The sequence below is a fragment of the Polyodon spathula genome, chromosome 3 (genome assembly GCF_017654505.1).
Source record: "Polyodon spathula isolate WHYD16114869_AA chromosome 3, ASM1765450v1, whole genome shotgun sequence".
NCBI classification, from domain to species: Eukaryota; Metazoa; Chordata; class Actinopteri; order Acipenseriformes; family Polyodontidae; genus Polyodon; species Polyodon spathula.
The window spans coordinates 7,855,400-7,878,208 of record NC_054536.1 but is presented as its reverse complement, the minus strand read 5'-3'; the positions used below and the strand labels follow the sequence as shown (position 1 = coordinate 7,878,208).

The 22,809-nt window shown below is 38.5% G+C and overlaps 1 protein-coding gene across 1 annotated transcript; it reads right to left on the bottom strand.

Annotated features, from left to right (window-relative positions):
* Nucleotides 1–14,912: 14,912 nt before the first annotated feature.
* On the bottom strand, nt 14,913–22,809 carry LOC121312127. The gene is made up of 5 exons (XM_041244124.1): nt 22,674–22,809; nt 21,505–22,159; nt 18,830–19,374; nt 17,400–17,466; nt 14,913–17,228 (listed from the first exon to the last, which is right to left on the bottom strand). The coding sequence occupies exons 2-5, from the start codon at nt 22,148–22,150 to the stop codon at nt 15,709–15,711; spliced, it is 2,778 nt and encodes a 925-aa protein (XP_041100058.1). The 5' UTR covers nt 22,151–22,159; nt 22,674–22,809; the 3' UTR covers nt 14,913–15,708.

The window sequence follows — 22,809 nt, the reverse complement described above, 5'->3', positions numbered from 1 at the left end:
AAAGATGAATTTCTGGGTAACGCTTTGGCTAACTCTAATTACTTTGTATTTCCATAGTAGTTACTCAGTAAATACCTGTGTACTTACAATGTTATTATGCATAGTTGTACTGTATGCAATGTGTACATTCTTTTGTATGATATAACCCTAACCCTAACCAAACCAAACCCTAATCCTTTTCTGTTACAATTGTGTACATATATTGTGCAAAAAGATGTACATGTTAAGTACATTGTAACTATGCATTGTAAGTAGTGTACACGTGTATTTACTATGTAACTACAATGCAAATACACAGTAAAAAGAGACACAATGTAAAGTGTTCCCAATTTCTCATTTTTAGAAATGACCACGTCGGGTGTTTGATTGTAACTTCTACCCTCTCTGCTACTGTAGCAACTCTGAATTAGTAAATGGGAAATCTCTGTCACAATTACAGAGGGAACAACAATCACATCTACACCCCTCTGGTGGCCGTTTCTCAAACCACCACTTTGATTCAATCGACTCAGATTCAGTCGCTGAAAAAGGACACCGGGGGGTTAAAATAAAACAAATGAACTGCAGTTAAAAAAACGGTGTGTTGGGTTTCTAATTAAACATCCTATTAAGTATCCTGCATGGATAATCTTTCAATGCACAAGCACAATCACACAAGGACTTTTAACACCACATTGAGAGATTTTTTAAGCACCGGTTGGGATCTGAGCTCAAACAGCATGCAGGCATCACTCTTGTCGCTGATGTGTGACCAAGTAAAAGGAGTTTCAAAGGTTTTATTGACAAAAAAAAAAGCTTTATCCATAATAGACTCTCCTTTCAAAAGTGAAATGGTATTAAAAGAGTAGATGCACAGATACTGCAGAGTGAAACAAAGGGATAATAAAAGAGTAGATGCAGATACTGCAGAGAAATAAAGGGATATTAAAAGAGTAGATGCACAGATACTGCAGAGTGAAATAAAGGGAAACCAACACACTGTAATGGATGTTATGTAACCCATACATTTGCATTAATGTCATGGCATTGTATACAAGAAGGCTGTTTTAAAGTGCTCTACTTAAAACCACTTTGTATCAATCAGCTTTTGAAGGGTTTTAAAAGTAAGCTATTTTCGCTCTGATTTTCCCATGGATTATTTTTCTTTTAAGTTTTAACTATTCAACCAGGCCAAAGTGCTATTGAGATAATGCAGTACTGTAAATCTTACAGCAAAAATTAGGCACAGCCACATAATGTAGCTCTTACATCATTGTTTGAGTGGAAACATGTGTGTCTTGTCAGACATGGAAGGTTTCTGTGATTTGGTCCTCTGTAGCATGTCTGTTTTTGATCAAAAAATATCTGCAGACTCTATACATTATGAAGCCTCTGACCAGAGTTGTTTCTTTCTGGTCCTGGCTTTCTGCAATGATATTCCAGGAACACCCAGGAGACTGTCTTGATGGACATGTTGACTGTCTTGGTGGACCTGTTGCCTGTCTTAGTGCACATGTTGATTGTATTGGTGCACATGTTGATTGTCTTGGTGCACATGTTGATTGTATTGGTGCACATGTTGACTGTCTTGATGGACATGTTGATTGTCTTGATGGACATGTTGACTGTCTTGGTGGACATGTTGCCTGTCTTGGTGCACATGTTGCCTGTCTTGGTGCACATGTTGATTGTCTTGATGCACATGTTGACTGTCTTGGTGGACATGTTGACTGTCTTGGTGGACATGTTGACTGTCTTGGTGGACATGTTGATTGTCTTGGTGGACATGTTGACTGTCTTGGTGGACATGTTGACTGTCTTGATGGACATGTTGATTGTCTTGGTGGACATGTTGACTGTTTTGGTGGACATGTTGACTGTCTTGGTGGACATGTTGACGCTTACATTCCAAAACTTTGGGGTCAGTCATTGCCATTTCAGCCAGGAAACAAAAATAGGAATAAGATGTTACAACTTTTTTTTTTCTGTTACAATAAACTGAATGTGATTGCTGCAGAAAGATAGCCCATTGGCCAGAGAGTACTGCCAATGAGAAAAAAACACTTGGGATGTGGCAGGAGAAATAAACCTAGAGCACATACTGCAGGGGAAAGAAAAACAATGGCTGATTCCGTGATTTATTTTTTTAATTCCAAAAAATCCAGTTGTACTTTATTTAAAAAAAAAAAAAAAAACATGATAATTGCTGCATGACTTTTTTTTTTTTTTTACAAATTAGGAAATCACAAAAATACATCCAGATAGTGCTTTTCAATTTGGAACATTTGCAGATGTTTTGAGGATGCTTTATAGAACCTTTAATCTCTTCACATGTGGATGCAGTTGGGGCCAAATTTTAAAAAAACAATACTGTACATTATGCTTTACAATTATGCTTTAAAATGTGAAGTAAACATTAAATTAATTATTTACTGTATATCTAGTACTATTGAGCGGGGGTGGGGGGTGTTAGACCTAGTTGTCACTGTTTCTTTGTAATTTGTAATTTCTTTTAAAGCCCAAATCCTCAGGCAGCAATGATTTCAAGCACAGTTAAATTGCTATACAATAGTCTCTGGACTAGCCAACTAGCAGGTATGAAGAAAAAACACAAAAGAGATTAACTTGTAAGGTGTTAGGTGAAAAAAACGAAAACAAAACAAGAGATGAGGAGATTTGGCCAAACTATTATTAAACTCAAAATTAGAGCCATCAGGAACATGAAAACATTAATCACTATGACCTGTATCCACTGTACAGTATGTAGAAGAAAAAAAAAACACTGCCTTTTTGCTCACGTAGCTGGCTGATTTGCATAATCGAGCATATGGGGGGGTAAGCATAGACATTAGACTCAAGCAGCTTTGAACATTGAGTTCCCATAATGCACTCCGTTCTTAAGACAGAACTGCCACTGGCCTTAATGTAAAGGAATGTCGGTGGTAAAAAAAGAGAGACTTCAATTCCAAAGCATTCCCAAATGCTTCCAGATGGCTGGTCTCACTTATCTTTCAAACAGAACAGCGGATCACTGCGCTTGTGGACTAAGGGTTGTCAACTAAATGTTTGCCCTTCGTCAGGAAACTAAAGTGACAGTTCAAAGAGAGCTCAGAGTAAATCAACAAAGAGGGGCTGATGACTGAGATCATGCCATGTATCTCTGTAGTCTGCTTCATGGTTACCATATAAACATTTTGTATGAATATACTTAAATCAGTGTGCATATTAACTTTGTCATTGCTTTCCCAAACATTTGGAGACCATGTTTTCTGTGAAATTATCAGTCATGCTGTTTCAGTAATCACTCCCTCAGTTTAATTTTAACAGTGATTAATGACATTGGCTCACGTGCTTTAGAGTTCAGTGCAAAGTTTCTAAACTCATTCCAGACAAAAGAAAACTGTTCCAAAGGATTTAGCCAACCTCAAAAACTATTTATTTGTTGATATCAAACAGCTACATCTAAAAGTATAACTGCTTTTTAAGTGTTCTCTTGAGAGAGCTGATCTCATGAGTACTACTCCCAGTTTTTAAAGGGAGAGGAGGGGGGGAGGGGGGGGGGAGGGGAAGGGGGGGGGGGGGGAAGGGGGGTCACTCATGTAGCTGGGGAAACGTTGTGCTAAACCATGCGTCACAGAAAAGCAGTGCTCATTTCATAATCTAGGATACTAACCTTTGTTTCGGTTGTATCTTAAATTGCACCCTGTTAACTGACTTACATAACTAAGTGCTATTATGTGGATTGATCCAAGGTATTTGCTCAAATACAACAATATTTAAGTTTGATAAACTTTATTGACAGCATGCACAATACAGAAGGCAGCAGTATTTACCTGTTTTCCGGAGAGACAGGATGCAGTCCTTATCTCATTCTTCCTGCTTTAACAAAAGAGCTCTAAATAAGCCGGTTTCATTCAGCACTTAATGTTTACCTTTTTCATAACCACTTTTTGTTTAAGCCAATAGTTCATGCTGTACTGGTTACATCATTCCCTTTGCTTCAAACCTTTATAAAACTTCAAAACTCCCTAAAACTCCTTCTCTAATTAATATTTTATTCAGTTCATACCCCTACATTATACTATATCTAATCCTGCAGTAAGATCAAGCAACTTTCTCGTGGATAATATATATTTTAAAGTACAAAACGATTATGTGAGTTTAACTCCTACACAAGTTTATTTATTAGTGGTTGCACATTTCTGTGTCTGCAGCTACTGGCTAATACTACAAAACAACATTTAAATCAAAGTCCAGGCAGATTTCATATACCACAGTACAGTACATCTCCTCCTCAGTAACATTTCACAGACTTGTCCTTGTCTTGTGGAAGGTCATGAAAAATGTTCAACAAATCCTGATACCATCTTAAGTAAAAGAAAATACACAGACAAATAACAATGTGTACTGTGCAACAATCCAGATACATGGCTTTCTGGAATGGTGACTGACGAAGCTACTGTAGCACGACACTGCGAACCTGGAGGCAGTCCCTACTGCAGAAACCTCTTCATGTGTACAGTACCTGAGTATCCCAATACATTCCCAGGTATTTGCTATGGTGGTAGTTTAACTGTGTTAATGCACTAATAAGGTTGGATCCACAGGTCCAGTAAGTGTGGTGTCCACAGACGTTGCTTGAACAGATCCATTCATGTTTTTGTCCGTTATTTGGACCTACCACTTCATTTGACACCACAGTTGTCTAGACTCAATGTAGCACCGTCCTTTTAAAATCACCTGTTAGTAACACACCCTGTGCTGGTGCCATGTTGTAATATTCCACACAGACAAACTGGACAGGAGAGCAAGTTAGCAGTAACACGATGTTCACCGTTCTTCAAAGTAGCCTACAATAAGGGTGGGAATGATTAACTGCAGAACACGAGAGAAGGGATTGTAAAAAAACAAACAAAAAAAACGCAGGTTCCATGCGGCAGGGTGGAGCAATTAATGAGAGCAGTAAAGAGTTTCAGTGCATGATTAAATGTGATTGAAGAGGAGCAATGAAAGATGAAGTACTGTAATTGAAGAGATTTCACATTTGGTAGTGCACTGCCTGACTCACTCCAGCCATCAGATGAGAGCATGAGGTCACTAAGAGGATAGCACATCCACATAAGGTGGTTGCAGAATGAAGTCTAACTTACTTCCTTGGAAAAAAGCAGATCTGTTAAAATACTAACAGTTTTCTATCCAAGGGCCATCTCATAAAGTACCAACAGCAAAAGTTCAAACCCACTTTTAATTTTAAAACTTGTTATCTTGAAGAAATGTTTGTCTACCGCTTGAACTCATCCCAGCAGTTAACGGAGAAATGTTTAGTTGTATTTTACTGGTCATATTTTATTGACTGTAAACTAGTATAATTGCTGCCAGGCTTGCATTATGGAGATGTTGTTTATCAGCTGCAGCAACTGCTCTACTAAAACCGAACACTCTTTTTAACCGACTTTGCAGATTTACACTAGTGTGATTCCATGACACATCTTTTTGTTATGCATGAGAAACTGAATTTGCTTAGTATAAATTCACATAGAAACTTTCATTGGTCTGTACAACATCAGATGCCAGTCAATCTGATCAGTCTGTTACAATGTCGTTCCAACAATTATTCATTACGTCCAGCAGCTAGCCTTCATGTTTACATTTTGTTTGTTAGGAAGTCCACTGGAAAGAGTTGCTTTGCTTATTTTGCTCCATCAAGCTGGAATAACCTTCCTCCTAAAATAAAGGCAAGTGTCAGTCTCCCTGTTTTAAGGATCTGTTATTGCAGCACTTAAAAATGTTTTTTAGCTTTATTCTGCTCACGGGGTGTGATTTTACCACATATTGATTGTGTGAATGAATGAACGGGAATTGTACCCTGCCTGTAGTCCTCTGGAACACCTTTGGAAATGCGATGTTCCATCTCAAGGGTCTATCGTGAACTGAAATAAATAAATACATTATAAATCTTTAGTACAGGTTTTTCTTAGTTTATTAGGCAACATTTTGACAAAGTGTTTTTTTTTTTTTTTATTACTATTTATTTATTTAAATAGGTCATTTAGTCACAAGCTACATACAATTTTTTTTCTAATTACAGAAAAATTCCATGCCATCCTGATTAAATAAATGCTTTCTTACAAAATAAAATGATGGATTGTAAAACTGAAAGTACTCCCCACACCCTTATCCATATGAAGCTCATACCAGGACTTACATATCCTGAATATAACACCGTGTAGGCCCAGTTAGCTATAAGATGACAGTAAACACCTGAAATTGAATTGCAAGTATGACATTTGGGTTAACAGTCAACCACAAACTGACAACAGCAGGGTTAGCAGAAGGTCAAACAGAGCTTGTGCTTCATATTTTTATAGCAGGGTTTGTCTTTTGTTTATTACTCACAAGCTACCATGTACAATAAAAAACAATTAGAGATAGAGATATTAATAGATTAAAGGGCTCTGACAGAGACATTATCAGAAATGTTTGTCAACTTCACTGCATTTCCATTAATGTTTATGTTTAAAATTAAATATAAATATATTTAATCTGAATATGAACTTTTATTGTTGCTAGTAAGCATCTTAACCACTGTGTAAAAGAGCTGGGCTTGTCTGCATTTGTGGTTATAGATATTAACCTCCTCTCATCTCATTGACAGGGGACCGAATCCATAATAGCAGTACATCACACAACACTGTCCATTACTCAAGCACCAGGGCAGAAGTGCCCATTTAGAAACTACAACCTCCACAATGCACTTGACTGGACTCAACTTCCTGCCAATGAGGCTGACATGATCTTGCTTGTGTGTCATAATGCAATGGTGAACATTTTAAAAGAATGAAATCTGTAGGTTTATCACCCATTGAGTGTGAATGGGGTATAAAATATTGAATTCAAGTTAAAGTTCACAGTTCATTCCACAATATGTCTATTAAACATTTAATCATTTTGAAATGTTAATCTCTTAACTAAACCCCCTAAGAATTCTACAACTAAAGGCAGGGCAAAATGTTATTTTGTGGATCACATGACAGTGTAAACATGTTTCTAATTGCTGTTCAGGAAGTTTTTGTGGTTTTAAAATAAAAGAAACTTCTGGCCTTCAACCAAACACAAAATTGTTATGAGGTTAGCAGTTTTTTTTTTTTTTTTCCTGATGGGGGAGGGAAACAAATGAATTAAAAACACTGAGCATCCTGAACTAAATCCCCTGCAGTAATGAAAGCAAAGTAAACTGATGCTATCGCACACTGAAATACAAGCTAATTGTCAGAAACACAGTTCATGTAAATGCACCGGCATAAGCTGCTGAATGATATTGTTTGTGTTTATTACATTTGATTATGTAGTGATTGGGTTAATTGTTTGTTAGTGAAATGGACACATCTGTTGTGAATCATGGATGAAAGGTTCAAGAGTGACAGTAGCATTTATTAGTCTGGAGAGCTGCATACATCTGAAAGTTGTTTTTGATTAATAACGTAGTTGAGTTGTCAATTGCAGCTAGTGAATACAAAATTCCCTTTTGGCCCTCAGCTGCATGGACTTAAGTGTTGAGTGCTTGATTAGAAATCAATTGTTCATGTTTGCTTTAAAGGTGTTGTCAATATATCGGTATTCATTTCTGTGGTCATTTTTTAATATAGCTATTAGACTTGGTGTCTGTTTTCCATTGTTCACTGCAGATTATGGAAACTAAAAAAGTTTGGATAGAAACACGGGTGTATATTACTCCTATTCATGGTATACAAGGTAAGAGGTAACCCTGCCTAGCTTCATCAGTAAGGGAACTTGTTTAAATCATGAAGAACTTGCATCTGTATTTACTGTCTAACAATGTGTTAATTTAGGTGACGACACGTGTTGAATTTCAAAGACACATAAGCTACCAGGGTTTTTTTTTTGTTTTGTGTGTCTCTTTGTGAAGGAATATAATGAAACCCTTTAAAGTGTATAAAGGAAACAGATGTCATAAAAGCAGTGCAGGGCAGATGTTGATCACCTGCTGGTATGTTACCAAAAATGATGCTGTAAAACTGCCGAAGGTCTTTGAAGCTTACTCTGTGGCCCTTACGACAGGCTGCAAAACATTAAATATGAGTTTATATGTGTCTAAAATACCCTCACCTACTGGCAAAACCATGGCTGTAATTTTATTTTAAAATACAGTATAACGACTCTTTGATATACATTGTAAGTAGGCGTGTTCCTTTTTAAGGTTTATTTTAAATCACTTTTTAGAGTAAAATATTTATTTTTGAGCTGTTGAACATCAGGAAACCTGTTATTTATGCAACAAGTTGCAGGATCTTTGCTAATCAATGCAATTGTTTTCAGTGTTTTTTGTTTCTGACTGGCAGCGGAGACTACATGCGTGAGTGCACTGTTGTATAATTAACAGATTCCTTGGTGTTCCAATGACGAGCTCCACTGAGTGAGTGCACTACTGTGCAAGCCCCTGAAAAACAAACCTCGAAAAGGAGCAAACCTAAGTACACCTGAGAAATAATCCTGGACAAGGTGGCCCTTGCACTAGTATGTCGTGCACTGTCAGTAACTGAGATGAAATAAAGTCAACAGGATGTTCTCAGAAGATCCTTTACTGTAAGTTAACGATACTCGACTAACAAACGACACACCTAGCAGTGCGGTAATTCCACAACAGCGTGTACCTTGGTTCAAAATGATGAATAACAGGAATAATTAGAACAACAGGTGCAATAGGGGGTGCTCCAGTTTAATGTAAGTGAAGAATATTATAACATTTTAAATGTGTTACAATTATATAACTTAGTGCAAAGTACACAGTGTGATTTTTTTTTTTTTTTGTGCAAGGGTGGATCCCCTCAATAGGAGCCAATGATTCTGTGTGGAATGGCGAGGTCATAAATAACACACTCATTTATTTTATTTGGGTTCATACTTGGAAGTTTGTTGGGAATGTGATCCGTCCTGCCTTTTCTGATCTTTAGCTCCACCCTGACAATGAAAAATATGTTTCAAATGAAGTCATCACCGAGGGTCACAGCAAGTCACAGCAGTAAGTAAGCCTTGTTAGTAACAGTAGAGAAGCTGTCCTAACTTTCAAGCCAATTCCACTAATCTGTCAAGCTTGTAAACTCTCACTCTGGTTGATTTTGTGCATTAATATGCTTACGTGCACTAATAAGGTGATATCAGTCATAATGATGCTACAATGTCATTAATACCTCTTTTCCACGGTACAGCCTCGCCTCGCCAGGGCGTACAGAGCCCTCAAGGTGTGGTTAAGGGGAGCCTGGGTTATTTTATCACTGTTTTTCTGTTGAAGGGGAAAAAAGGGTTTTAAAAATAAGATTTGCCAAAGATATCCTGTTTAAGGATAGTTGTTTTTTATTTGAGTGCTTAATAAAAGAATCCATCAAGCACAATGAGAGCTGTAGCTGTAGGAATGGTACAGCTATACAGTATTGTGACTATTTTTTGTAAATACGTTCAGAATTGTTTTATTTTCTGCATTTTTTTTTCAAAAAGGTCAAGCGTGATAAATTTGGTAGAATGTTGTGTTTTTGAGTGTGTGAGTTAAGTGTACCGTACCCATGCTTTATGTCCATTTGCTTCAAACCATCAGAAATTCAGGCATAAACGTTCTAATTCCTGACGCACGACTACAGATCTCCTTGAACACGGAGAGAAACTAGAGCCTGCACTTCCTCAGCATCCCAAGGCTGTACTTTTCTCTCATCACACTCGCTGCCCGCCATGTTTGTTGTTTTTCTTTCTGGAGTGTACTGACTGATAGCAACGTAATGACAGAAATCCTTAACCCCGTCCCTGTCTCGGCTCGACTCGCAGCCAGATTCAGATATCTTGTGAGGCCAGAGTTTTTGGTTCTTGCTCGGTTCAACAAATAGCCAGTGGAGAACCTCCCGTACCACACCGTGCCGAGCCCTCGCAGGTTGGGTGTGCCTGTGCAGAAGGAGTAAAACATTCTAGTCTCAGAGTTCAGTAGGGGCAGTTTATGTCGGAGCATTGTTAAGATTCCCAAACTTCTGAGGGAATGAGTGCTTATGCATCATAATTCCCTTTAAGAAATGTGAAGTTGTTAGGTATTCATTAAAATATAAAATTTCTAAAGTACTCAACACAAAACAGTGTGGTCTCTCCGTTTCCCTTGTTTACACAATCATTGAGTATGAATAATAAACTGAGTGTTATTTAATATGGAACCTATCGTAATTAAACTATTTTTATAAGCAATCATTTGTCTTACCTTACTTTTATCCTTTTGCTATGAAATAATCCTTTTTATTTTTGTACTTTCCTTAGAAATGCATAATCTCAGCAGTGAATTGTGGAATAGTAGTCCTGGCTCAAGGTGTTATCTGATTGAAATAGACAGATATATTCATATCCCAGTTCCAGCTCGAGTTTCAGCAAAGAAAGGTCACGCTTACGTGACGAATCAGCTGCATTTGGTAGTTTTGTAACATATTTTCCTCCCAGTTTACGACCTCAGTACGGCAGTAAAAATGTCAGGACATTTCACTTCTAATCTGCTTTGAAACCCTCGATGCAGTTAATTGCCATTGGTTGGTACTCAGTTGTGAAGGTGAGGGAAGGGCAGCATCTATACTTTCATTTGAGCAATTACCTATTTAAAAAAATAAACTTGGTACATGACTAAAAGACAAAATGCCAGCAGATGCCATGAGAGTTTCCCCACATATGACAGTATTTTGCAGCCATTGAAAAAATAATAATACTGGGCTAGGTCAGGAGCCTGGAGATTCAAAGCAAAGACATCTCAACTATTTCTTTTTTAGCCTTCCTTACCTTCCTGTAGTGAAACTTCTACTCAGTCCCAAGCAAAATAATCCTTCATGCCAAATGCATTCAGGATTTGAAACCTAATGGTATCTCTAGATTGAGGCCTTGTCTATCAAGATAGCACATTTACAACCAGGTCTGTAATGGACCAAACTGGCCCTCACAGACTTTAACAGTCCAGCGCTGTGATAACCCTTTATATCGTGACTAACCCTCTATCATGACGATGAGTTTTCTATAATTTGTTAGATGAGTAAATCTGAGATTCCTAACTCATGATCATTTATTTTTCATGTTGTGGTAAGGGGGAAGAAAAAGACTAACAAAAAACACATTAACAAACAAAAATGATATAAAATATATACAGGCTCATAGAGGCCCTTTCACCACAAGCAATCCATTCTTCTTCCCGCCTTCCAAACCTAACCAAGCAACCACTTCCTTACCCCGACACGGCAGGAAACTTTTCAGCAAGTCCATTCTTTCCTAGTTTCATTTTGCAACCGTGTGTTTATAACAATATAGTTGAATATTTGAATATAAAAAATAATAAATAAATAAATGTGGTTACTATAATTGCTGAAAATACATTATTTAAAAGTCTCTACCTCTGGATCTTTGGTTTGTGTTGAACAATCTTGCCAATGTTTATGGGATTCATTTTAATTGAGAAAGCAACCTCAGGGTTCACAATCTCGATCTCTAAGCAGATGTCTGATAATAACCATACAGGGTTCTTTCAATTTCTCTAGTAGACCTGAAAGATATATACCCCCCTCCCCCCCAGTTCCTGAATAGTATTTGCTATTTCTAAATAGAACTGCTAAGTATATCATTTAACAGTTTGGCATAACACATTTTAACCCCAAAACAATAAACCATCCTGAGCTATAAATACAAACAAGAGTAACACATTGGGCTGGGTTCCCAAAGCTATTTATTGTCATTAGCACATTTTTTTCTGAAAGGGAAAACACGAATTAAACATCTAAAAAGAATAAGAAACAACTCAGCACTTCATTCTAGCCCCTGAATTACAAGTGTTCGTTGTTCATGTCTGGTTTGATCACTTTATTGGGTGCATTTCTCCATCCTGTAAAACAGAAAGTGCTGCTGATGAATGGGAGTTAATAGCTTTGAGAATTTAGCCCATTACTAATAAATGGGGTCCAGAGAACAGGGGTGTGTTCATGTGTAACCCACTTTCCATTACATACAGGGGTGATAGCTATGCATGCAGTTCTGAAAGATGGGTATGTTAAAGGAGACTACTTTCAGGTAGTCTATCACTCTTTCATTTCCTTTGTCCTTTCCCTGGAGCAGTGTCTTTGGGGTATGTCACTGGCTGCAATTGGGGTCAACTTCACTCTACCTGAAGGTCAGGCATCAATGCAGAGCTTTCTTTAACCTACTGTAGTATGGTAACAGATATCATTTTTTCCAATCAAAATACATGTTTTCAAAACCGTGCTTCTTTCAAATCTGTATTATTTAGTAAATGTTATTATCTGAAAGGTTTATGGAATTGTGTCATTGGCTAAAACCCCTTTAAAGATTTTCTAAGCAATAAAATAAAATGACCTACTCTTAAATGTGGTACTGCATCTTCAGTATTCCTTACACCCCAACCTCATACCACTGTTTAGTTTTTAAACACCTATCAGGGCACAGCCAAATACTCTCTGTTGATTCTGCACAGTATCAGAGCCCCCCCACATCTCTGCTGTGAGGGGAGGGAGGGATATTTTCAGTAAAGCAGTATGGCACATCATGTTTTAAGTGGAGTTCTAAATGTAAAAGAGGCACTACAGGAATTGCTATCTAGCTTGAGAGGAATGCACATGGTTCTTTCACACTGTTGCGTTTACCCACCTTTTGCCCCTATGAAATTCCACAATGGAATTCAACCCTTTTAACGGAATGTCTGGAAGGGTCACCTGTCGTTCACTTGCATTCACACTCAGGCAAGGAGAAATCCTGACAGACACACTGGTTTTCTGTCACTGATAAATAAAATATCATGCTATTTGAAAGTTCACATACAAAATATAAAACCACAACTACATAGACCTTATCACAATCTTTTTACCACAACGGAATTTTTCTATATCATTGTTTTTGTTATAGTTTCTCACATGCAGAGAGCAGACAAGCTTTTTTTTAATCTATACTGTAATACAAAACAGCTGCGGTATTACTCCACAAGCACCTGCTTTTAATTTATCAGACGGACAGAAAGCTTTTCTATTTTGTTGTATAAAAGTTTAACGATGCCTTTCAGACGAGACTAGGAGTGTTAACCCCTTGAGAGGATTCATTTACTCTCAAGTCATTACATTGTTTACAGCTTCCAACTTCCCATTAATCACACATGAGCTGTTGACATAAATGCCAGCAGTTGCAGTCATGGTAGCTGCCAACAGACAGGACCCCAGGGATAACAGCTAACATCTGACCTGAGGATGCAGTAAGCTTCTGAAGCTTCCCTATACCCAGCAGGGTAGATAGCAGCTTTCCTCAGTGTTTGAAGTTAGTGACTGCGCTGTGGAAGAAAGACGTGAAGCAGTAGACTTCTTTCGCTGCCGAACACACAGCTGTTTGTTATTGTTCAGGGATTGGGATGTGACCTTAACAGGTACAAGGAAACCTGTGACCCGTCTTACACTGGAGGGCGCTGAGGAGTAAAGTGGTTATCACTTGTAAGAAAAAAAAAGTATATCCTGGCATTTTAAATGTTTCTCATCAATTAATGCAAGATAATGGTTTCCTTACCTCTTACGTCTAGAACTTAGTGTGTCCAGCAAATCAATGGCTACATCACTGTGTAAAACGACATTTGATTTTGATATACCCTGTAGTGTACCCAAGTGTATTGGATTTGGTTTGTATACCTACACACATAAATGCAAATGTAATCATTTACATTAATACTTGCATTCCGATCAAAAAACTATTAATGGTACAGTTCACAACAATTCCTTAAAAAAATTACCCCTTTTACAGTTCATTTAACTAGATGTTATTGTGAAGTACATTTTTTAATGATTTTTGCATGATGATAGACAGCCATCAAAAAAGACATGCACTTTTCAGCTTTCCATTGAAAGGCAACAATAAGAAAAACTTTTAAATACAGTATGAATGTACAGTTATGTGGGAAAATGTGGTGCTTGGCACAATACATATTTAAACCGGATTCAAATTTTGTTAATAAGATAGTTGGTTAACATTATACCATGTGCTTGATTAATTCAGAGCTATAAAAACACACCGTAATAAAGACCATATATACACACACACACACACACATATATATATATATTATTGTAAGGTGGCAGGGGGGAGGGTCAGATTCCACCCTGCCTAAAAAAAAATGCAAGTTTGGTTTAGTTTAATTTGTTTGTTTAATTGTATTATGTGTAAATTGTTAATCTCCCCTGTACCTGGGGTTAAGTGTAAATTAGAACCCAGTGCAGGGTATTTAAAGAGTGCAGCCAGTTTGTTCTGGGCTGCTGCTGTGGAGTAAAGAGCCTGACTGGAAGTCGTAAGGAAAGTTTAAAACCTACGGTTTGGTTGTTTAGAAGTTTGTGTTAGTGTTTTGTTTCATGTTATGTGTCAGGTAAACAGCTTAGCTGTCCTGTGTGCTAGTCAGGGACCTGCATATGTTTAGTGAGTGCTCCGAGTGAGCTAGGTGTTTGTTTTTGTTTGTTGGATTTGTATTTTGAAGTAAAGTGTGCGAAAGCGCTGAAAATTCAAAGTTTTACCTCCGAGTCACTGTCTTTTCTGCCCTTTTACGACTGACTCAGAGATAAAACTTTGAATTTTCAGCTTATAACTGTGACATATAACATGAAACAAAACACTAACACAAACTTCTAAACAACCAAAACGTAGGTTTTAAACTTTCCTTACGACTTACAGTCAGGATCTTTATTCCACAACAGCATAAACACAGAATAAACTGGCTGCACTCTTTAAATACCCTGCACCTGGTTCTAATTTACACTTACCCCCAGGTGCAGGGAATAATTAACAAATAATACAATTAAAAGGCAATTAAACAAAACTTGCATTTGCACATTTTTTTTTTTTTTTTTAGGCAGGGAGAAATCTGACCCTCCCCCTGCCACCTTACAATAAATATATATCTCGAGAGCGCCACACTAAGTTGATTAGTATTAAAAATTTGTATATTGCACTAAATGATGACAATATGTATGTTGTTACAGTATGTAATTGACAGAGCTAGGCACTGGAAAAAGTAAAGCAAAAACGTGTACATGTGGTATACATTATTTATGTTCTGATTATTGTTCCCGTTTCTATGTGTTTTCAGTTTAGTCAAACAGAATTCTGAAGCATTATTGCTTTGATTGGGTTCAATGTGACGCTACTGTACATGTATTACACTCAGCACAATGTTTATTATCTTAAATCAAGGACAAATATAATAATACAAAAATACAAATACTGTAGCATATTCTCTAGGTCAGTTTTCAACGAGCTCGGTTAAATACAACGTTATCACTGTCAATACTTATTGTATGGCATTTTTATATATAACTCCACATCTTACAGGAAGAAAATCATACAAGTTTAATATAGTACAAGTTTAAGTATCATTGCATTCTCACATTTTAACGATATAGACCTGTATGACACAAACAAGAAAAAAAATGGAAGTACATATATTGAATCAAAACATTTAAAATACTAACGTTCTAAAACTGAAAACGCCAAAACACTATAAAAATTACTTTTAACAGTATTTTACTGTTGTGTTTGAAACCTCTACCCCTGTTATTAACATAATATCTAAACCTGTAGAACTGAAATGTTGTTTTGTTAACGTTTCAGTTTCGAGGGCACCTTTGTGCAAATTGTCATTTCTCTTTGCTATACAGAGTGTATTTCCAAAAATCAAGATGAAACCCAGAGAATGGAAAGATTTGTGCCTCGCTCGTGAGCAATTTGATTGATTCTGCCGCGCACGCAGTCCACTGTGATGAATATCATTGTTCCATTATGAACATGGAAGGAGGAGCGGAGACCAACACTTGTCCACTGGCTCCCTTCAGGCATATGGCCTCCAATTTGCTGGGTAACAGGCAGGGGTTGCATCTGATCGCCCAGCAGCTGATTTAGAGTGAGTTTAACAATATTACAAGAGTGGATCAGCTTCAGGTTAAAAGCTACGCTGGCCACCCCGCTCTCACGGAATACAAAGTACTTCTGGGCAAACTTTCCTGAAGTCACAAGCTGGATCTGGTTCTCATTTGAAGAAACCTGGTGGAAATGGATGGCTTTGTTTCTCACAGCCCCTGTAGGCAGCCCTGTTCTGGAGACAGTCGCGGAAAGGGCAGTGGAAACAGCAGATGGGATCCAGATGAGGCTGAACATGCTGATGCCAGAGTTGTCTCCGAAGTACCTGATGTTGCACTGCGAAGGAGACTGGATCTCAAAGCTGACCATGTCCCCGGCGCTGACCTTGGCTGCTCCAGACAAAGAGATTGACGTGTCTCTGTAGTTCACACCGGGCTTGTAGACCTGCATCAGCTCTTGATTTGTCCCATTTCTGTTCACGTAAGAAACCAGAGAAAAACCTTCCCGGATACAGGTGTGGCCCATAGAATACAGCGCTTGCTGGAAAACAAACTTCACCACTCCGCTCTCTGTGAACCTCACACCTCGGCCATCATGAGACAGATTTATCATATAGGGGTCAGAAACGGAAATGACCTTAAAAGTGGGGCGGAAGTTGGTCTGGTACTGCACCGACATTGACATCTGGGCAGACATGGCCACCGCACCTGTGTCATGCGATAGCCAAAAGACACTGAATGGCGTATTTACGTCATACACATTAAGGTCCTTGCTCTGGTTACAGTACTGATTGGGACTTTTCAGAAACAGGGACAAGGTGTAATTGGGTTCCACCTCGGCTGTGCCGCTCACACTCACACTTTGAAAGTACTTGCCATCGGGCTGCTCAATGCGAACTCCACTCAGCTCCTGCCCTTCTTCGCTGTCATTCAGCTTCATAGAGAGCTGGAGGAAGTTCCGGCAGCTGTGTTTCAATGCAAAGTTGAAGTCAGCCCACACAAGCCCATGCTGTTGGAACCGCAGCTTACCGTCTTCATTGGAAATTAGATCAGAGTGCCCTTTCCCGTTGACGTTCAGGTACACGCCTGAGAAGATGTGACTGGATGAAGACTTGGATGGAGGCACAGTGACCACTGCAGACCAGGATTCAGAAAGCTTGTTTTCCGACAGGGCAGCGCAAACAGTGTCTCTGGCCGCTGAACAGGTGACAGCCACTGTTTCGCCTGGACACTCGCCACACGCCTGGCACTCCTGAAGCTCCCTGTTGAAGAAGTAGCCATGTCCACAGACTCCAGAAGCTGCATCTCTTTCAGCAATGCCCAGACATCTAAACCCACCTGCGAGAACATAATACAAATGCGGTTTTAACAAGAACTTCAATAACGACACTATCTCATATTATATTAGTTTAGGTAAGTCAAAAGGTAAAAGCACATTTTATTCGACCGATAAAGCAGGTTAATTTACCTTTGGATACCTCCAATAATGCTACTACACACATACTTTACCTGGAGTATTCAGGCATTTGACTCGCTCTCCACAAATGGTTGGTAATTCGATGCACTCATCCCTGTCCTACAAGAAAAGCATATTGTTAAAAAAGACATCTATAGTAGCAGAAAGTAAGGGGGTTTAGGGTATATACCTGGAATTTAAATCTTTTACTGCTTCAATACAATATAATCTGTGTGCTCACCCAACACCTGACCGAAGATGTTTTGTATCGAAACATTTTATTGAAGCATCATGAAACCTGGTAATTGTGAAAAGGGTTGCAGGGGCTTTGCTACTTAATGCAGTGTGTTTCCATTTATTGTTTGCTTCTGACCAGCAGCTGATCAAATGCAGCCTGGCCAGAGACACTGTATTCATGCTAGGTTTCTTTTAGCATTTCTTAAATACGATTGAGTGTTTAATAGCTATGAATGAAAAGGAAAATCACAGTCAACGCTTTGCTATTGATCACTTTCGTTATCGGTATCTGTATCAATAACGACATAGATTTTGAAAAATTGTGGTTTAATAGAAACCTCAAAGAAAGTTGTGCACTGCCTCAGCCAATCAATATACAGCACTCCCAGTCATTATCCTTCAGTAAAGACCAAAAAACCTTATCACCTGGATGAAATTATAATCTGTCTGTATTCTAAATGTATTTCAAACTCAAAGCAAGGCTGTTTGATTACAATAGTAGAAGACTGTATTCAATGAAATTAATTCAAAACATTTCCGTAATGTCCTCTCCTCTTTCACACAGCACCCTTCTCATTTTTATGAAACAAGAATTCATGTGGTTAGAAAGACACCAGCCAAATTCACCATGCAACAGAGACAGAGAGCAATAAAATGTGGCATGCCGATGATTCTCACCCACTTATACAAGATTTCAGCTTGTGCTTACTTATACAGGCCTAAAACCAGATTCAGGTTACACGAGCAACAAGGGTCAGTGATCACAATGTAGCTAGCGGCACAATAATATATACAACAACAAACTGTGTATATTAATGTCGGAAACTGCCAGAAACTCTTTACAGTTGTCTATAAAGTAAACATATGTAGCAGTTGCCAGTTGTTCACTAACATTAAAACACAGAAGATTACCCAGTGTTGGCCCCTTCAAAAATCACAAAAAAAAAAAAAAAAAAAAAACACAGACCCTGTTCATCACTAATCTTGTACTACCTGTTATTAGCACATTTCTGCTGTTATTATAGTTGTTTTGCTTTTGTTTTCTGATTTATGTGGTGATAAATTGTACTGGGAGAAATTGTGTCAATACACAGTTTGTTTCATTGTAATAAAAATATGACAAAGCAAAGTGTACACACATGTTAAAAAGATGGGAAAGGGCAAACTGAACTGTAATTAATTATATGGGACAAGAGACTCAGCAAGGTTTGGAAATCCATAAATAAAACAATGAGGAGTGATTTACCTGACAAATCCGGTCAGCGTTCAAAGAGCACTCGGACACCAAGAAAAACCCTGGTGGACACAAGGTGCACTTCTCACACTGAGGAGGGGTGCCCTGGAAATGGCAGTACTCGTCACTATTACAACCTCCGCATTCATTGGCAGAAAAGTGTCCCCCAACATCAATGACCTTTGCATCAACGTCCACTTTGTGCACGGCATAGGATTTATGAAGATGGCTTCTGACCTGGTTCTGGAGGCCCTGAAGATGACTTTGGAAATAGCTCTGTATATCTGCCTGCAGACTTTGGAAAGACATTTGCTTAACCGTCTCAAACAGCATACTGTACTGATCTTTTACAAGATCCATCTGTTCATACGTTTTTCTTTGCTGTTCCAAGATCTCCTTTTGTTGGCTAATCAACGTGCTTTGCTGTTGAGCAACTTGCTGCTGTAAATCAAGTAGAACTTTCTGCTGGCTTTTCAGAGCTTCCACAAACTTCTCCTGCCCTTTCGCAAGCTGCAGCTGAAGAATAAGGGCATCTTCAGAGGGAACTTCATTTTCTCCTAGGAGTGAAAGACAAAAGCATATTTGATGCCGACGCAAACATAAAATCACGCTGGGACATAACTTTATATAATAACCACTCTCTCTTCATTCTGTATACCTTCATTCCTTGTATCTATCCTGCACAGAATTATGCTTTCATTGTGGTTTATAGAATACTGAAGTTAGTTTCAGTCAATTGTAGCACAGCAACAGTACTAATCCAACACAAACCATGGAACTATACAATCAGCCATGCAGGTATACTGCTAAATGTGTAACTAGAGCAATGCAGCTATACTACAGCCCTGGATCAAACAACACAATTAGCCTCTATTAGTATGCAAGGACTCAGTTCAAACAAGGCACATCTCAGTTGTGACACTGAAGTTCCATAGACACTTCCTTCAACCATCACAATATCTGTCCTGTCTAAAATCACACAGATTCAACAGAAGGTAACTTTAATATCCAAAGTTTAAAAATACAGATTATAGCTTACATGTGTGATTAATATTTAATTAAAAACCCTAATTAAAACCCATTAATAATAAATAGGCCCAGGTAGTAAAAAGAAACCCTGGGTGAGGTTGGGTATCTCTGAGCCTACCTCTAGTAAAAACCATGGTCAAAACACATGCAAAAACTGTGCTCATTTACTTTTATAATGGGTCTGTACATTACCTACAGTGTCAAACACACTCCCCTGTTTCTATTGTACACGCATTCATGTTTTCCCACGATCCAGGTGCCATTCTAATTTTTTCCATTTAATTTGCTAGTTTGTGCCATACAGAGCTAGATTACAAGGCATGAATCAAACCGATTAGATGAGGAAGTCCATGCGGAATCAGACACATACTTCCCTTTGCTGCTCGTTCTAAAATGACCCTGTCAATACGGTGTAGCACAGCATCCAGCACAGCACTAATTCCATATGAGACATTATTTTTAATGATGCATGCATGGATACATTCTTTAACCAGGTATAAACCCATTGAAACCAAGGCCTCATTTAGAAGACTGTCCTGATAAGATGACCAAAAAACAACATCACACATTTAATCTGGGATCAGAAACATTTACAATTCAATAATTCTTGGAACCTACGCATTCAAATAAATGTAATCTTAGTCACTGTTCTATCTTCAGCTGACACATTTGTGTTGTTTATCTGATGTACTATCACATCCTGGTCCAGAATATTCCATGCCATAGCGGTGCTGTGACTAAATGCTGCTCGGCCAACACAGGACCTTCCCCAAGGCACGTGATAAGCAAGTGTATGACTGTAAACTGTACTTCAGTGTATTTACCTGTAACATCGAGCCTAGGTAACCTTGCAACAAACCTATTACACCATTAAAAAGTACCCAGTGCTACTGCCTTGAACAATTCAGCTACATCTGTGGGAAACACCAGTAAATTCTACAGTTTTGGATTACTGAAGTCCATGTCAACCAAGCACAAGCCTATTTCCCAGTTTCCCATGCTTCCCATGCTCCTGTGTAAAGAAGAAAGAAAATAAAAGAAAATAAACATAAGGCTGCTTGCACTACTTTGTTGTGGTGAGATTTCCTCCAGCTTGCCAAAGACATTTGCAATAAGGGAATCATCACACCCTGCAGGTCAAAGCTCCACCAATACACACTGATCCCAGGGCACTCTTCCAGAGAGCAGGGGTGTCCCAATACAGGGCATTGTGGTACTACAGAAAGGCATGCTAACCACACAGCCGAGAGGCAAACACGAAGACCAGCACAGTGAAAACAGGGAGCAAGAAAGAAAGGCACGGTAACCCACAGATGTGTGGAAAAGTGCTGTCAAAGCAATTGTTAGTTTTGGAAAAGCATGCATGGTAAAACACAAGGTTACTGTTGGACTGTACAGTTGCGAGCTTTTAACATGACTAACCTTCTCAGTTCACTTCAGCCCCTGTAAATGGTTTATAGGGAATTACTACAATTGCAGAATAGCAAGAACATGTTAAATGCGAGAAAACATAAATATATAGAAAAAAAATTCACCCTTTAAATCGTTTTAATCTATTTCCTAAATGTACAATACTCCTTGTGATTACTTGATGTGTTAGATTAATTATGTAATATGTTACTAAAAATTGTCTATTTGTAGACAAAGAAATGACTAACCTGGTTTAATATCACAGGTAAGCTGTACCCCTAAGGGAGCTCCACCGAGTTCTGACGCTGGGTATCCAAAATCTGGAAACTCGCCAAGAAACTGCGCAGCCCGGTCGGACACACGAACCAAAGCGGGCTGTCCATGAACATCAGCAGAAGCTGAAGCAGAAGTGCAGCTTTCTCCAACACACTGATGTGGTATAGGTCTGGGCTTCAGTCGTATCCTTAAGGGCAATTTACATTCAATCCCTTTGCAGTCTCTGGTATCGTTGTTAGCTTGCCCGGTTGGAGAGACGCAATCATTCCCTGTACAGCCAGTGCCTCTGTTTTGAATCGTGCTAGTTCTTGGGTTTTCCGCGTGGTCCCCTCGCTGTGAGTGAATGATGGGGTCGGGATCGGTGGAAGTCCTGGATGGAGGCACAGAATTGCCGTTGTTCGGTGTGATCTGCGGAGACCTGCCCTGCGAGGTTGGCGTGAATGGCCGCGATGGTCTGGATGACCGACCCGGGCAATATATGCCTGTGCACGGTCTAGATTCCTCAGGTTCCATGGGGTAACAGTGCACCCCCCTGCATATTTCCGATACCGTTTTTACACCTCTAACTAACGGGATGATGCACAGCAAAAACAGTAGAGGAGCTTTAAAAGAGGTCATATTTGGAATCTAAAAAAAAGTTAGAGATAGTATTAGTAACATATATTTGCGTTTGTTTTGAAACAATCTAGTGTAACACGTGCCTCACATTGCTCGTAGATAACTAATCTTTACTACTAGATAATCCGCCTCGTAACAATGCATAAACTGTTAAAAACGATCAATTAATACTGAATAATGAATGAAGTAAAAACAGTCTATTACACTATTTACAGTTCAATACGTCAGTACATCTGAAGAGAAAATTAACAAGTTTATAAATCTTGAAAAAGGTTTCAAAATGGGATATTATTTCTAAATAACCACGTGTAGATTACACCTAAACCGCATTATTACTAAAACAATTAGGCCTTCACAACTGCATTGTCTCAAAAATGTTACTGTAAAATACATACTTAGAGAAACGAATTTCTCTCTTCCAATGCAGTGGAATGTTCATACAAAAACTCCTGCACAGTAAATACAATTCCCATAAAAAAAAAAAAAAAAAAAAAATACAGGAGATACAGTAAAGAAGACTTACCTGAAGTGCTTTACTTGATATTTCTGTAAATATTTGGAGAGTGAATCTTTGGTTTTGCTAGCGGTCGTGACTAACCTCCTCTGAAGAAGGTTCGAGGGAGAATGTTAGTATGTGGCATTCCAAAGGCTTAATTAGC